We start from the raw sequence: 18,476 nt of genomic DNA on the forward strand, positions 1-18,476 counted from the left end.
TTCAGCAAATGTACAGATTAATACCTCCATCAATGTGGCTGGGTGAATCTTAATAACATATGTAATATTAAATAAAATGTAAATATACATTTAAATTAATTATATACGTCATAGTAATGCTTGTACTGCTTTCATGATCATTTGAATAAAAAACTGGGTGCCAAACGAGAATTGCCATTGAGAATAATTTTGTTGAAAATGATGTTGTAATCCTGATTCAAGGTTTATAAACGAACCAGTCCGGTTTTGTGAACCGGTACAACGGATTCAATCAAAAGATCCGACTCATCTGAACAGTTCATTGACGAATCGGACGTCGCTAGACTAGTCACGTGATCGACATTGTCTTATTTTTTTTCTCATCGAGCGTTCGGTTGAGCGATACAAATATTTACGATATTTTCGCGCGTAAAAGAGTTTTGTTTCGATGAGTTTATCCCTGTTTTTTAAGTATTTGATCTTCATATAAATGCCGGGATTGAAATAAGAGCAGGAAATCTTTTGAGGAAGTGGAGTGACAGCCCCGCTGTAAATCAAGATGGCAGGTAACGTGCTTTAGTACATTTATTTAAAGCTTTATGGGGCGGTTTAAAGAGAATCGGCCCTGTTATCACTGTTGACTGTAATGACTCGTAATGCCTTTTGAACATTTCTAGTGTATTTTAGAACAAAGGCCATGAGCCTGGTGAAATTTTAAGTGGATTAACACTAGTTGCGAGTTGTGGAGCTAGCAGGACATACTGGGATATTATAAAAGTACTGTGATTAAGAACTTTTGGCCAACAAGACAATATATGTTGTATTAAATACATGATGATGGAAAATATACTGTACTTTTAAGTAAATAAGTGTGAAGATAACATAGCTGAGTTGACAGGAGCTTGACTGTCAGTTTGTTAGCCAACCTGACCGGGGTCGTTTCCCGGATAACACGTTTTGTTAGCTGGTCACCTTTCGAAATGCATTAATAATGTGTCATAACATAAGACATGTTTGTATTTTATTGCAGACTACAGTATAAAAAGTGTTTGACAGACATAGTCTCCTGGTAAACGGGTATTTTGTTGTAGTCACCTGAGTTGATATTTTAGTGAGATAAGCTAACACTACGATAAATGCCTAGGCTGTGTGTCAAAACCTAGTGAGCTGTCTACCTAAACAGCTTTTTGGGGGTATTATGGGTGCGTTTCTGGACTGAAAAGCCCCAAAATGCGAGTCTAGTTAGATGGCTGACTAGGTTGTGAGGCACAGCCCGACTTCATGTGTAACAGTAGCATGGCTAGAAACTGTCAGTTTATCTACTGTACACTTGTCAGTCTTTAAACATATTGTTGTTTGTGTTTCCACAGGTCTGTCTTTATATTTTGAAGACGGTCATGATGATTTGGATGACTGTGAGTATACAGAACTCGTCCGCAACTTTACAGATCAGCATCTCTCTATCAGTGTGGCTGGGTGAATCTTAGAAAACCTCTCAAGAACATGCCTAGGTCATGTGTCACCCCACAACCAAAATAAGAGTTTGTTTCCCCCTTAATCAAGTCCATTTTAGAATCATTACAATTTTGCAGTTATGATGTTATTTTCAATTAAAATTAAGCACATTTCCCCCTCAAAATCGTATTATAACGGCATATATATTAGTGCTGTCAAATCAATTAATCGCATCTAACAATATTTTCTTATATAATATATGTTTGTGTATATATTATTATATTTATACATTATATATGTCTGTGTACATGTCTCTGCGTGTGTGTATGTGTATATATATATATATATATATATATATATATATATATATATGTGTATGTATATGTGTGTATATGTGTGATATAGGAAGAGTTCAGATGCAAAAACCTCCAAGCCTCTTCATATATATATATATATATATATATATATATATATATATATGTATATGTGTGTGTGTGTATGTATAATGTAAACACACACACACACATATATATATATATATATTAGATTATATAAACACAAACTTTTATATTAGATGCAATTAATTGCGATTAATCGATTTGACAGCACTGAAATATAAAAAATGTATGTACTTTCTTAATTCTGATTTGAACAGAAAATTTAGTGCACAGTAAGAGTAATAGGAATTAAACAAATAAAACCTTCAGATTTTAATTAAAAAAATAGCTTAATTGTCATGAAAATGTCAACAGCAAAACAAAAAAATCTTAATTAACCAAATATACTAGTAGTCTGTGTGATCTTTGCTGGCAGAAACAGACTGCATGTAATGAAATCCCTAACTGTTATTGCTGTAAAATAAATAATTTCTCATTAAACAAATTCCCCTTTTTAATTAGATCTGCTGTCACTCTGAATTTCTCTCTATATTTTAAAGGGATTCCTGGTTTGAATGTAAAAGATCTCACATTTGATGCCACCATGAGGCTGTACCAACAAAATGGACGTTAAATTATACTTGGTCGTTAACTGTCTGTATGAATCTTGTCTTGCAGTTGGATTCGATGACTATGGTTCAGAGTGTGATGGGATTCGGATAACAGCATTCCTGGATTCAGGCCAGGATAATCTCACCCCTCTGGGTCGGCTGGAGAAATATGCTTTCAGTGAAAACGTCTTCAACAGGTGAGATGTCTTCAACTATGAGGCATGATATGTGAGATAGATTTCAGTTTTTTGGGGGGGGGTTCTTGTCATGCCATATTGAATGTTTATTTAGGAGTAGTATAAAATGTCCCTCTTGTACCTTTCACTTGAATTTAAGTGAGATTTAATACCAAAAATACAACTTTGGTGCAATGGTGAAAAATAACATTTTCAATACACAATAAAAATTTCTATATATCCTAATCATTTGTTTACAAACATGTGTTCATTACTTTAATGAGCTCATTGTTTCTGCCTTAAATTGATACATAATTAGCTAACTGTGTGATTTGTAAATGTACATTTCTGAAAGGCATTACTTTGACACAGTCACCTCTGATAACAGATCACTCTAAATTGCAACATAGACATGCATTTTCTGTAAAGCTGCTTTGAAAAAATATGTATTGTGAAAATCGCTATACAAATAAATGATTTGAATTGAAAATAGCAAAAAAAATGTGTGACAGAATTTATATTTTTGGGTGGACTATCCCTTTAAGTGCTTAAAGCGAACCTGACATGACGTTGGGCCCGAAATACTTGTAAGTCATGTCATTGTAAAAGAACTTGGCTTAGACTTGGAAATGCTATAAATATTATTCTAGGATTAAAAATTGAGCTGTCATTTTTTTCTAAATAGTTTTGTGCTTATAAATTGTGAAGGCTCATGTCATGTGGCCTATTATGGTGTACTTGATAGCATGATGTTTATTTTCAGGCAAATTGTGGCTCGTGGATTGCTTGATGTGCTCCGGGAGTTCAGTGATAATGAAAATGACTTTATCAGCGTCATGGAAACGGTTGCCAGGATGTCTGAGGATGGAGGTTTGTATGGATTTTACCTGTATTTGACTTGTCTAGTGTGGTAATTGGTAATGTGTACGTAATATCATAAATATATTGTGATGTTACAGAACCGACAGTGCGAGCAGAATTGATGGAGCAGGTGCCAAACATCGCCATGTTCCTCCATGAAAATCGGCCCAATTTCCCAGAAGCCTTCTCACGGTACCTTGTTCCCATTGTGGTCCGGTATCTCACAGACCCTAATAACCAGGTAAGTTCCACTCGAAAAACTGGCTGTTCTTTGAGTTGTTGTTCTTCTAAATAGAAGTAAGGTTTACAAACATCATGGCTTTTGAGTAGGAGTGGGTCAAGGTGGTCGACTAGTCTGACAACAACTGACTAGTAAGCAATGTTCCCAGTATTATGCTTAATTTGTAGGGTTCCCTTTTTTTAATGAAGACTTTGATAATTGTGTGAAGTATTTATTTGTTAAATATTTGTTATTTTCATATTAAAGGGTGGTGTTTGGCGGTATATCTTTAAGGAATGCATCTGATTAGTATTGGAAAAAAGCCTAAAGCCTTATTATTCAGGGTTTCCTTAACATTAACTAATCAATTAGTCATTCAGACAACCCATTGAGTCGGTTTTGTCTGTGCTTTTCCCTTAGGTGCGAAAGACGAGCCAGGCCGCTTTGCTGGTGCTACTTGAACAGGGTCTGATGAGTAAGGCAGATATGGAGGGAAAAGTCTGCCCTGTGCTTCTCGAGCTCACTGAACCCAGTAGTGACGACGATTATAAGATCGAGGCTGTAGCGGTGAGTCCTTTGTGTTAAAGAAAATGCAACACTGATTACTGGCAGCAGATAATACTCATCATAAAAATATGTAAACCATGAGCTTTTATAGGACTGAAGAGATAATATTTCCTGTCGTAACTTCATTCCATCTGTGATGGAATGCCTATCTGTATACTGTCTGCATGATACTGTTACTGTGCTAATTGTTTTATGGGGTTGGGATGAACTTTCATGTTTTGATCTTAATGGTGGATAATGTTTTGTTGCAGATTATGTGCAAGTTGGTAACCATGTTGACTAAAGACACGGTGGAACACCTTTTATTGCTGCGCTTTTGTGAACTCTGCTGTGACGTCAGACTATTTCAAGTCCGCAAGGTAATACTCTCAAAATGTTCCTTAATTCTTTGAAGAACTGTTTGAGCTGTCTTTGCAATAATTTAGTTGAATTGAACAAAATATAAACAATAGATATGCAGTTCAAAATGAAGTCTATGTAAGTATTTGTCATTCTGTGATTTGTTAAATGTTAGTGGAACAGGTTTATAGTTGGTGTGTGTGTCTGTGAACTTCTTATGTCACACATATGAGTAATCACCTTGGGATCAAAAGTAAATGCAAAAATGTATCTAAAAATTTAGTTAAAAAAAATCACGCTTTTGCAGCATTTTTTTGGAGATGCCACTTTTTTATAATTTGTTCCTAAAATACACTATCATTGAAAAGTTTGTGGTCAGTAGGGTTTTTAATTTTTTTTTCTTGAAAGAAGTCTCTTCTGCTCGCTGAGGCTGCATATATTTGATCTAAAGTACAGTAAATTTGTGAAATATTGTTATGTTTTCTATTTTAATATATTTTAAAATTAAAAGCTGAGTTTTCAGCATCATTACTCCAGTCTTCAGTGTCACATGATCCTTCAGAAATCATTCTAATATGCTGATTTGGTGCTCAATAAACACTTTTTACTTTTACTTTCACTTTGACTTTTTTACACTTTTTAAAAATAATTTTTATTATCAATTTAATGCATCATTGCTGAACGAAAGTGTTAATTTCTTAAAAAAAAAAAAAAGGAAGTCTTACTGACCCAGTCTTTTGAAAGGCAGTGTATTTCAGTATATTTCTCTTTTACAAAAGTGTGGAAATTCCAAGTCCATGCATGATTATATCAGTATCATGAGACAAATAAGTAACAATCCTGAGAACACAATGGATAGAAATGGCTTCTATGAACAGAGCCTTGACACAATAAAGTTGTACTCTGGACAAGCTGATTAAAACAATGCATCTTAATGTTGAATGTGTTTTTGACTTCTGTCTTTCAAATAACTGCAGTTATGAAACTTAGGCCTATATTGTGTAGAAAAGGTTGTGAAAAATGTTAATCTACTTTTGAAACTCATGCTGGGTTGGCAGAAAGCAATGCTGCTTGAGTTGCAGCAGGCTTCTGCTTACAACATAACAGAAGACTGAATTTGACCTCATTGCAAATGTCTAAATCCTGTATTTTTTTTTCTTTCTCACCATCAGGTCTGTGCAGCAAACTTCGGCGAGTTCTGTTCTATTGTTGGCCAGGAAGCCACAGAGAAACTACTGGTGAGACCTCTGCAGCTTTCCTTTTGTGCTTGTATTTATGACAGTCACAGAGGGCCAAAATGAATATGTTAATTATATCTGAGTGCTAGACCCCAAAAATATCCTTAATCTTATAAAGCCTAACACGACAAATGTGTTAACCAGCACTATCTCTTTGTTCTGACTTTAGATGCCGAAGTTTTTCGACCTGTGCTCGGACAGTCTGTGGGGTATTCGGAAAGCCTGTGCCGAGTGCTTCATGGTTGTTTCAAATTGCACTTCTCCAGAAGTGCGACGTACTAAATTGTCCCCCTTGTTCATCAACCTCATTAGTGATCAGTCACGCTGGGTAAGAGCAAAGATACACACACACTAACACTGTGTTCTAACATGCTGTAATTTCTGTCCTCTCTGAAAGTGAACATGGTTATTTGAAGTTTAGTATGCAGCTATGCGGAGTAGGACTTTGGACCTGTGAGATTTCTGACTTTCTGTTTTCCACTCATGTTAGATGATCTTTATTACATTTTAGAAATTAGATCTGGACAAAGAGGTATGGAGAATGGATGGATCTGTTTTTAAAGGGAAGGGAACTTCTCTCTTTTTTTTTTCCTTTTCAGGTACGCCAGGCTGCGTTCCAGTCTCTAGGTCGTTTCATCTCCACGTTTGCCAACCCTTCTATCACAGGATTGCACTTCTGTGAGGATGGAACCCTCTGCGAGATACCGAAGATCTCCTCAGAGAGGTAAGCGCACATGTTTTCTTCACTATGGTTGTGTTTGTAGGAAAACTACATAGGTTTGTTATTAACTAGTTGTTGTAGTTGATTATCAATCCACTTTGCTGGAAGGTCTGTATAATTAGGCTTGTTTTTGGTTCACCTGACCTAGGGGTGTGCGATATGACGATTTTTGATCGTGGACGATTAAAATGTCTCCACGATCTGCTTTTGAAGAAATATCGTAGAATCGTGCATTAGCCTATCTGTTCTGGCGCCTCTGTCCCAACATACTGAACAACGCGACGTATATTCACATAAAATGTTAACACAGCGGAACGGGACACTGGAGTTCACAAAAGTTCATAATTTGCATGTGCTTTAATGCCTTGTCGGTTAAACATTTAATTAGCGTGCTGATGCGCTGTTCTAACGCATGCATTTCTCAGCGCGTAGCCTACATGTGAAGCTCACACACATGCACAACGCCTGTCTACCAGCGCCTGGATACTGGACTAGTTAAGTTATCTTTCGACACTTATTGTGCTTATACTGTTAAATACACACAAAGGTTTACATAAACAAAGTCGGTTATGTCTAAACTGAAAGTAAACTTGAGAAAACTGAGAGAAAATCTGCTTGTCAAATGCGTGTATATTAAACGCGTCGCGCGCAACTCTTAAAGAGACAGTAGTAATAGTAAACAGACACGCTGCCGCTTGTCTTTAAAGGGATAGTTCACCCAAAAATATCTCATCATTTACGCACTCTAATGTTGTTCCAAACCTGTATTAATTTCCTTCTAATATATTCTAATATTTTTCTAATATTCATATTTTGAAGAATGTGGCTATCCAAACAGTAGCTGGTCCCCATTGACTTCCATAGGAGAAAAATATACTATGGAAGTCACTGGGGTACATCAACTGTTTGGTTACCCACATTCTTCAAAAATAACTTTTATTTTCAACAGAAGAAAGAAACTTATTCGAGTTTAAAACAACTTGAGAGAGTAAATTATGATAATTTGAATTTTTAGGAGAACTATCACTTTAATGTTAATAAAACAACAAAATGCAAAGAGAAAATCACTCACTGCTCTTGACTGATAACTTTAATAGTAGCTTTAGTATCAATGTATAATTTATATAGTGAAGTCTGTTCTGTTTTATTTTCATATTTGTTCATTTACTTTCTGCAATGCTACTGTTAAATACACCTACTGTAGCTGAAAACATAAAGCACTGTTAGCCTATTTAATTTTTATATTAAGTTGTTTATGTGTAATGTGTATCTTTAATCTTAATATTTAATAAAGAAAATAATGACAAATATTTTTATCTTTGCCCCTGTCCACCATTTTTTTTATTTTTTTTTATTTTGTTACCTAAGGCATTTTTTTAGAATATGGACATTAGATTGGCTGTAATGCTCAATCACAAAATAGTACAACCAACATAAAAAGAATCGTGATAAAATCGTTAATCGTGATTTTCCTGAAAAAAATCGTGATATTATATTTTTGCCATATCGCCCACCCCTAACCTGACCCCTATTTGACTGTTTCCTAGTTACTTCTTTAAATAGTTACATAATGTTCAAAAGGTAAAGGTCAGTGCGATGTATTTTTGAAGAAAAATTTATACTTTTATTTAGCAAGGTTGCATTAAATTAATTAAAAGTGACAGTAAAGATTTACATTGTTACAAACAAAATAAAAAATCCAATCATCAGTCATGGTTTCCACAAAAATACTAAGCAGCACGATAGTTTAAATATTGGTAAAAATCAGAAATGGTTCTTCAGCAGCAAATCAGCATATTAGAATCATTTCTGAAGGATCATGTGACAAATTCAGCTTTGCATCACAGGAATAAATTACATTTTAAAATAAATTGTTTTAAATTTTAATAATATTTCACAATATTACAGTTTACTGTATTTTTCATCATATAAATGCAGCCTAGATGAGCATAAGACAAAAGACAAAAAAAAAAAAAAAAAAAAGCATCTTACCGACCTCAAACTTTTAAACAGTAGTGTAGAGATCTTAGTCACTTTTTTTATATTGAAATGTGTTTACAAAACACAATTCTAAATAAACCCCTCTTGTCTTTGTAGCCACAGACAGGAAGTGACCACCAGCAATTCGAGTAACATCCGTAATGCCTCCATTGATGGTTGTTCAGACAGTCTCATTCAGCCCCGTTCAGACCAGCTACAATCCACCTCAGACACAGCGGTTCCACCATCACGTCCTCCAGAAGGCCACTCTTATAGCACCAGCCAGAACCAGCCTGAAAGCTCAACCCCTTCGTCCCACCAGAAGATGGACGACTGCACAATGTTCAACTCATTCAACTTCTGGAGACCCCCACTACCTGACATTACCCAAGACCTGCGGCTACTACAAGGAGAGAAAAGAGATGTGGTGAAAGAAAAAGAAGAGACCATGAGAGGGGGGAAAGAAAACTTGCCAAGTTTAGATACACAAGGCCCAGCCACCAGCTCCCAGATCCAGAAAGTGTTGGACTGTCTTCAGCCCCACCTAGATGATCCTGATGTTCAAGGTGATTGTGAAAAGAGCTCATGTTCTTTTGCTCTTTTCCCGAGTAGGGAATTGTAGTTATTCATTCCCCCGTTTGCTTTCCACTCGCAGCTCAAGTGAAGGTGTTGTCCGCTGCGCTGAAAGCTGCTCAATTAGAGAGTCAAACAGAAGACGCTGATGAGTCTGTGTCAGAGAGTAATGGTTCCACAGGCTCCCCGACGTCTGATGAGCTCAGTGCCATGAGTGAACTCTCACTGACAGACACGCAGATCTCAGACTCTCCCTCCACTTCGCCTGTGCTGGTAGATGACTCTGAACATAGCAGTGAGGTGAGAGGACAACTTCATAGTTCATAAATGTCAAAGAAAAGAAAATAAATTTTAGCCATTTAACAATTATAACATCTTAAAAAGTGATCTATTACATTTTTACATTTAAAGTGTTATTACATTCAATTAATGTTATAATACTTTACATTTTTTAAAATGTAGGCATAATAATTTATATATTTTGTAATAATAATAACAAGATTTGTTATTGTAATTTCTTTATTCATGTTACACTTTATTGTAACGTGTTCTTTTTTCAGTGAAATTATACTTAATATTATTAACTACATTTACTTTACGGCTATGATTAGGGCTTTGTTTAGAGTTAGTTGCATGTAATTATGCATAATTTATAGTTATTACTATAGTAACTATATGTAACAATTAACAAGGACACTTTAAAATAAAGTTACCCAATATTTAATCTTCAGACAGTCATATTATTAATAATAAATCAATTATTTTGACATACTTTAAAAATTTAATGGATTTTTAAAAAGTTACAATTATAATTTTTATTTCATAATAAGAAGAATAAAAATTATTATTATTAATATTGTTAGAACTGTCCATAGATACATTTTAATTCAATTAATTGTATATAAATATTTCCTGAGTAAAGCCTTCAAATGATGAATCTACATTTTGGCAGGAAAATACCAATATTCCAAATCTATCAATTAATATGAGGTCATAACAATTATTAAAGGACAATAATGTTGTTTTAAATGGTTTTGATGCTGCTTCCACTGTTTGGCATGGCATGGTAAATCCCCTTCTGCAGTTTTATGTAAATCTGTTTATGCAAATGTCATTAGAAGGACTACAGTAGAGAGTTCATTATACATGCATTTGTGTGTGTGCTTGCATAAAGGAATCAGACCTAATAGAAAATGTGGAGGAAGAAAAAGACACCAACTCACAAGTTAAAACATGCGAAGAGGAGAAGTCTAAAGTCCAGGTAATGCACTATATATTTACTTATTATTAATTAAGCAATATTTTCACTGTACCATACTCTGATGGAAACACTTGCATGTTTTACCATATAAAAATCTCATGGCTTTACATTGGCCTTAATTTTCAGCTAGTTGTACAAATTGCAATCATTGATGAAAAGCACATCGAATGTACAAAGAAACTCTTTTTGTAAATAAACAATAACAATCTGACTGACCTAACTCTCATTGTTTCTGTCGTCACAGAATGTAATTCCACAGCAGTTGCTGGATCAGTATCTGTCCATGACAGACCCCGCTCGAGCTCAGACCGTAGACACTGAGATCGCCAAACACTGTGCGTTCAGCTTGCCAGGTGTCGCCCTAACGCTGGGCAGACAGAACTGGCACTGCCTCAAAGACACGTACGAGACCCTCGCTACAGACGTACAGGTAAAACTTCCTCTTTATATGCATTACTCGTCATGGGTTTTGTTGGAAAATCAAGGTTTAACAAAACTGTCAAATTGTTAAATGCTAGTATAGTACTGTTGCTTAACCTAAATAATATATATGTTATATTATATACTATATATTTACTTAATATTAATTAAACAATATTTTCACTGTACCATACTCTGATGGAATATAATTGTCTTTGTTTTGTAAATATGTAATGTATGAGGTATATACGCAGTAGTTTCGGTTTTGCATCTGTCAAATGAATTAACTTTGTATGTGTTGCAGTGGAAGGTGCGACGGACACTTGCGTTCTCTATCCACGAGTTGGCAGTGATTCTGGGGGATCAGCTGACCGCGGCTGACCTGGTGCCCATATTTAATGGCTTCCTCAAAGATCTTGATGAGGTGCGGATAGGAGTCCTCAAACATCTGTATGATTTCTTGAAGGTGAGAATATGAAATTTCATTAACTGAGAAAATGTGGTTTATGCAAAGAGCTTTGGATTGTCCAAACTGAAAAAAATGCTTGTTTGAGGATTATAAATTGAGAGAACTTCCTTCCCCCATTTTTTTAGCTCTATTTGTTTTAAGTTATAAGTTTTGTTAGAGTTTGTTTAGTTGAGTTATTTTAGTATTGTTTAGTTAGTTTTTAGTAATATTTTCAATTGGCTTTTATTTCTATTTCTATTTCAATATGGATTTAATTCATTTTTATTTCATTTTACTTTTATTTTAGTTATTTGCCAAGGCAATATTTTTCATCTTTGTTTATGTTTACATTTTGTCATCCAATATTTATATTTAATTTTATTTCAGCTTTATATTTCAGCAACATTCAATAGTTTTTGTTTTAGTCAATGCCCCTTACAACACTGGCATCAACAGATCGCTCTGTTTTCTCTTTTGCAGCTTCTTCATGCCGAGAAGCGCCGGGAGTATCTGTATCAGCTGCAGGAGTTCATGGTGACGGACAACAGCCGAAATTGGAGATTCCGCTATGAGCTAGCTGAGTACGTACTACTTTGTTACACAAAGGCTTTTTTGAAGCTCTCAATTGTGATCTCACTCTTGTGGCATTTGTCTGTCTGTATTTAGGCAGCTTATCCTGATCATTGAGTTGTACAGTCACAACGACATCTATGACTACCTCAGACAAATTGCACTTAACCTTTGTTCTGACAAAGTGTCTGAAGTGCGGTGGATCTCCTATAAACTGGTGAGTCACGTTTCTTTCAGCTTGTTTCCAAAAATAGTGCAGCATTGCAATGCCTTACACTAGCTGTATTGTTTGAATTTGTGTTCTGCTTTTAGCAACTCCACTGGACTGTTTTAAACCTCAGCTTATAGGCTTTTTAGACCTGGTAGTCTCAGGTCATCTGTACATGTACTTAGTGCTTAAAATGTTTTAAAGAGGACCTATTATGCTTTTTTCATTTTCAACTTTCTTTAGTGTGTAATGTTGCTGTTTCAGCATGAAAAAGGTCTGCAAAGTTACAAAGCACAAAGTCACTCCAAAGGAAGTTACAGTATTCTCTATATCACTGTTTCTGAACTCCCTGAAACGCCTCGATTGTGGTCTTGATAGGGGTGGGAGAAAAAAATCGATTCTTAGATGCATCGCGATGCGGACGTGGACGATTCTGAATCGATTCACAAATGTCAAAAAATCGATTCTCTAAATTATTATTATTTTTTTTCTAATAACGTAATATTGACGGAACGCAAAAGGCGGAACATAACAGACTCGCGCACTTAACAGACGCATGATGGCTGAGCGCCAAATTCGAACGGCACCCTCTTCGTTAAAAGCTAGCGTATGGAAAATTGGCAATTTCATTGTTACCTATTTAGTATTTTTTGTATGAGAGCTGCTTTCAGCAGCCTATTTAGTTTTCACATCAATATACTGTAAACCGATCTGTTATACGTACATTGTACTGCCCTGCAATATGTGCAATGCCAGTCACAAAAAGTTTCATTTTGACTGTGCTCTCTGCAGATGTTCATTCACTTTTTTTTGTATAAGCTGTTTTTGATTGTGGTATACAGTAAACATTTCAAGTCATAACTCTATTATTTAGTTGTGAATAAGAGAGGCTTTGTATGTTATTAATTATGCAGAATATGCGTAAGTCCACAAGCATTATATGAGAGCTGCTGGTAAATAATTCTATATTTCTGAACAAAAACTGTTTGCGATTTTGCTACAGCAAAATGTTTTTTTGTCTGAAGGATTATATTGCTCATTGGAAATAAGAGGATGTTGGTTAAGTCTATTATTAAATGCTAGAGATTCAGAATATGCTGAAGTTTATATTAATTTACTACAAGTATGCTGCTAGTACAGGCACACATTTATTTTCCTGTTGGTTCTTTGCAATGTTCAAATCACTTCCATTTGTTTTATTAATAAAGTTAATATAGGAAGATGGAAGTAAGTTCGTTATGTGTCATCATAAATACTTTGCTTTAAAAGTACCACGCAAGTAAAAAATAATCGATAATCGTTACCCTCTGAATCGTAATCGAATCGAATCGTGAGGTGCCTAGAGATTCCCACCCCTAGGTCTTGAGTTTCCTTCTGGGAATGTACACATCACAATATCCCTCATTTAAATAATTCCCACCCAAGGCACGCGCAGGCCTGGTTGAGTTGCGATAGTAGTATAAACTTGCTGTTATGGTAAAGGCAGTGACATTTCCGAAACAAGTGCGAAGTGGTTGACCAATCACAACCCACTGGTCCAGCGACCAATTAGAGCACAGTGCTTTTCAGAAGGAGGGGCTTCATAGAAACTGGAACTAAACAGAGCATTACTGACAGACTGGGAAGAGAGGTGCTGCAACAATCTCAAATATGTAAAAAATAATGTTTTTTGTTGTTGTTGTTTTACATTTCAAGCATGAAAACCTATTCTAGTATTTTTTTTAAGATTTGTCTTGTGAATGTGTTTAGGTGGTGGTGATCCTGCAGAAGTTGTATTCCTGTGAAGCTCATGACCTGGGTCTGAATTACATTAATGAGCTCATTATGAGATTCTGCCACTGTCCCAAATGGGTCGGACGTCAGGCATTTGCATTCATTTGCCAGGTAAATTTGACATCAAATTGTAGTTTCATGCAGAATTACCCAAAGGATTTACAGTCCCACCATCTTTATATAAAATCAGGTGGTCCTGCAATATTTCTTAACTTCTTTTGATTGTCATATGATATTATTGCTGCTGTTAATTTCAACTTTCAGTAAATATTTTGCATAGAATAAGTTATTTCATGACATTGTGGGATGAATTCATTTGAAATCAAGATACCACAATAATAGACTAGTGTGCAATTAAGTGTTAGTCAACCAATCAGAACGAAGCTAATGACATTTTTATTTATTTATTCATTTATTTATTTATTTATATAAAACCTGCTCCCTTTTTTAGATATATAATATGCATCAGGAAAAATCCTCTAACAATGTGGGAGAGCGATTGAGACATTTCCTTTGTTTCCATTCAGGCAATAGTGGAGGAGGACTGCATGCCCATGGACCAGTTTGCACAGCACCTTCTTCCCAGTCTGCTCAGCCTCTCATCAGATCCTGTGCCCAATGTACGCGTGCTGGTGGCCAAGGCATTACGGCAGAGCGTGTTAGAAAAACGTAAGACACAAACACACACAATTTACAGACAAGTTAGAAGATGCGTGCATCACAGGATGTTTAAATAGACTTATGTCTCCTTTATTAGGCCCTCCAAGGGTTACAATTAAATTCAAAGTTACTCTCTTTTGTCTGCCTGGAAAATAGAACAAAAATATTAACGAGTAATATCCTGTATGAAGTGTATACTACTTATTTTTGTCCAATGAAATGCTTTCTAGAATGATAATGTCCAAAGTACAAGATGTCAAGTGTACTTTTTCCAGGCATTGATGTAAAATCCATTGACTTTATTTTATTTTATTTCACTGTATTTTATTTTATTTGGTTTTGTTTTTATTTTGTTTTATATTTTTAATTTATTTGAACCTTATAGGCTAATGACCATTTAACTAATAAACTGTGACCTAAATAAAAGTGACCTATTATTAGCACAAAAGATAAAATATTTTGCTAAGTAACTGTTTAGTGTAAGTGTTACAAGCTGCGTTTCCATTACCCATCAAATTGCGAATTGAAAATATGGCCAATGGAAACACGTCAGTTTCGATGGTGCGCTATGTTTGGACAGAAGACGAAACAGAGTTCTTTATTAAACTCATAAAAGACAAAAGAATTATGGGAATACTAGGTTCTAAACCACAAAGAAATGCCATAATTTATCATGACCTCGAAGCAGATAGGAGGGAGAAATGCCTCATATGTGGCCGCTCCCAAGTATAAGGGGCTTTCATTGCCATTAAAGCTTGAATAACATGCCTACGTCTCCTACACAAAATTGCGCAAATCTGTAATGGAAACCCGGCTACAGTTTAGGCATCAGTTCTGATCACCATCTATGTGTGTGCTCTGATCTCAGCATACTTCAAGGACCCAGGCAGCGCTTATTCGGATGAGCTGGAAGAGGCTCTGTCCGAACTGAGGATGGACAAGGACAGGGACGTGCGGTTCTTTGCCACACTGGATACCAACAGGAACGTCATGGACACGGCAGCGCTCATTTAGCACCTTTAGCTCAATCCGCACATGTGAACAAGCACCAGCAGGAACAACACTAAACGGATTTGCAGACAAGTGTTTACAAATAGGAACTACTGACCAAGACCTTCACACACACACACAGTGTATCCTTATCCCCTCCTAAAATGCTCCACATATGACAGTATATGCATATATTACGCATTTTCTGATTTATACACAAAATGGGCCTCATTTATACATAAATCAACTTATGTGTAGCTAAATTGGATACTTAAAATATGCATATTTATGGTAATACAACTAATACAGCCGTGCAAAAATATTTTCCACAGTGGTTTTTGCCATTTAGATGGTTAAATTGGGAGATTGCCTTGACAAGCAATTAAAAATGAATGCAAAACTTTTCATACGAGGCCCACGCAATCTCTCACTTACACAACCTCACTTTAAGCCCCTTCCTCCAGCACACACACACACACACACACACACACACACACCTTCAAACACCGAACAACCATCTCACCTCTCTGAATGGTGCAAGATTTCTTTTGCACCTTTGTGGCAGCAGAAAGTATTTGGAGACACAAGACGCATCTTAAAGGCGGACCGTGTCGTTTCCTCTCAAAACCGTTCAGATGCTACCAGCTGCCCCTCCAAAGCTAACTGTACATTTGTAAGACTTCTTTTTTTTTTTTCTCCATTTCCTTTTCTTGTGGATTTCTTAATACAAAAAGGACTAAGAAGACATAAGCAGACTGACAGTGAAGTGCTACTAACTCAGGGAGACCTGATATTCAGATGTTTTTAAAGCTGCAATGCCGCAAAATGGTATCGAGCTGAGGCTAAGTGAAACTGTGCTGCATTTACCAACCACCTGTTTACCTGACCCTCAGAATGCACCTGCATCATTGTGGGAAACAGCGATTAGAAACAGCAAACAAGCGTCGTCTCGAGTTATTGCAGCTCGGGAGACGAAAACCTCCCTCTTTTTGCTCGACCCTTTTGTAGCTCACAAGAATTTGCTTTTGTCTTTCAGTACTGATATTTTAATGTACACGTTTTTCTGTGTGTTTTGAGTGAGATCCAGTTGTATGTAACCTATTTGTCTTCCCTGATTGGTGAAGAGCGGTTTTATACCTCGCCGTTTTATAAATGAAAGGGGCCAGTATTTTAGAGGGGTGTCAGGAGTAAACCAATGCTTTCCAAGCAACCTTTACAGCCACTAGATGACATTTAGACACTGTACAAGCAAAATTGTTAGACATGCCCAGTCTTTAGAATTATAGTAAGACGTCAGTGATCGTTATTGGTTAATTATGAGCTGACCTGCAGAGGGCGCTGCTTGGTTGTCTGTGGAAAACAATGAAGCAAGCACACTGTTTAGTCGCATTTGCACGAGTTAATCAAAGCACTCCACAATTCCTCTGACAATTCCCAAATTTGCGTCAAAGTAAACTACGTGCTTGAAGTTGATATGACGGACCATCCGTTTCATGGTTGTGCTGCTCTTGGCATGGGCGTACTTGCTTCTGGCTGCTGATCGGTTATCGCTATCGTTTTAATGGTTTATGTATTTAAATTGGGGGACCGGACCCATATCAGCACGTAAGGGCAAACTTTGCCAAGAGCACTTTACTAATCTTTAAGGGTTCAATGGAAAGTAAATTGCAGGCCCTTTTTTAATATATAAATAATAATAAATCTGCTGGACTGGATGAATCATGACGTATCAGTGGTTCTGATTTTTTTAATAAGGCAACTTTCTTGACCAAACAAGTGGTGCTCGGATCCAGTGCATTTATTCTCACAGATGTGTATATGGAATATGTTTATGGACTGTGTATATGGAATTGTAAAAAAAAAAAAAAAAAAAAAAGGTTTAGTCTAGTTCAGAAATACAGCCTGTGATTAAATTGATATGATTTTATTGACGATATCTACAGGATTCAAGGCCAGTCTTTCTTTTTTTTTTTTTTCTGTGGCGATACTTGGTTTGGAATTGTATAATGGGCGAAGTTGTTTTCCTTGTGTTCCCTTGTGTGTTTGTGTGCATGCATCTGTGTGTCCTCTTTGTTTGTTTGTTTCTTTTTTTCATATGCACCATGTTAATAGATTTCTATTTTGTTAGATTGTTATATTTTCCCCAATAAATTCTCCTGTTTGATTTACTGAGGCACTGACATCACTGATATGTCAACGAAACCACTTCATATGTCTGCATACTGCATATGTACTGATCCACTAGTTTTCTCATATTGTTACAATATTAATATACAATATTTGATTTGATCTCCCCCCCCATTGTATACTTCTCAATGTATCATGTTCAAAGATTTTATATCCTAACCTTTCAGGTTACAACATTTGTAATTTTTCTGTGCATCTCTTTTAAAAACAGTTTATGTATTGTTATTTTTAGTATTGGTTAATTAAAATAATATAAATTTGAAATAATTTCTCAGTTGTGCCCTTTATTTTGAAGACGTTTCAGTTAAAACTCTCCAAGTCGATTGATTCGTAAGCACTTTTCACAATAAGGAGCCTGCGTGCACAAGTCAACAATGCAATTACAAAAGTCTTATAATTAAATTACATTTAATATTGTTTTATACATTTAATAGAGCAAAAAAATCATAACATAACTCTACCCCTGCTGGACTTTTGCGTAATACACAGATTAGTATGATTATATTATAATAGTATTTTTATATTGTGTACACATAGTTAAGGCTAATTAGTCAGTCTCGTTTATCCTTCTGGGACCCAGGAATAGACTTTTGTCCACTGTAGAAGACATTATATTTTGGTCAATTTTTCTGACAGCATACATGTCTCAGTTTTAAGTGTGGATGTCCTGTAAAGTGCACATTCAGATACCAGATGTCTGGAGGTTTCACCATGACAACAGCTTTTCCTTGGTCTTTAAATTGGCTGATATTAATTTAGTGGTCAAATTTAGCACTCTTATGGAAAGATGATACATTTTTGTAATTATCATTTAAATCAGACTCGTTTTCAAATAGTTTATCATGAATCAACATCTCAGGAA

General features: G+C 35.7%; 1 protein-coding gene across 1 annotated transcript; it reads left to right on the top strand.

The window, feature by feature from the left end:
• The first annotated feature begins 255 nt into the window (after window positions 1–255).
• ppp4r1l (protein phosphatase 4, regulatory subunit 1-like) lies at window positions 256–17,875 on the top strand. Its single transcript, XM_081380327.1, has 20 exons — window positions 256–545; window positions 1,350–1,394; window positions 2,490–2,619; window positions 3,362–3,468; window positions 3,558–3,700; window positions 4,100–4,246; window positions 4,498–4,605; window positions 5,758–5,823; window positions 5,993–6,151; window positions 6,423–6,547; window positions 8,642–9,090; window positions 9,180–9,397; window positions 10,272–10,358; window positions 10,603–10,788; window positions 11,083–11,244; window positions 11,707–11,807; window positions 11,893–12,013; window positions 13,754–13,888; window positions 14,305–14,446; window positions 15,306–17,875. Exons 1-20 carry the CDS (start codon window positions 539–541, stop codon window positions 15,449–15,451), a joined length of 2,784 nt encoding a protein of 927 aa, XP_081236453.1. The 5' UTR covers window positions 256–538; the 3' UTR covers window positions 15,452–17,875.
• The last annotated feature ends 601 nt before the right edge of the window (window positions 17,876–18,476 follow it).

The sequence above is a fragment of the Scardinius erythrophthalmus genome (genome assembly GCF_964197995.2).
Source record: "Scardinius erythrophthalmus genome assembly, chromosome: 12".
Taxonomy (NCBI): domain Eukaryota; kingdom Metazoa; phylum Chordata; class Actinopteri; order Cypriniformes; family Leuciscidae; genus Scardinius; species Scardinius erythrophthalmus.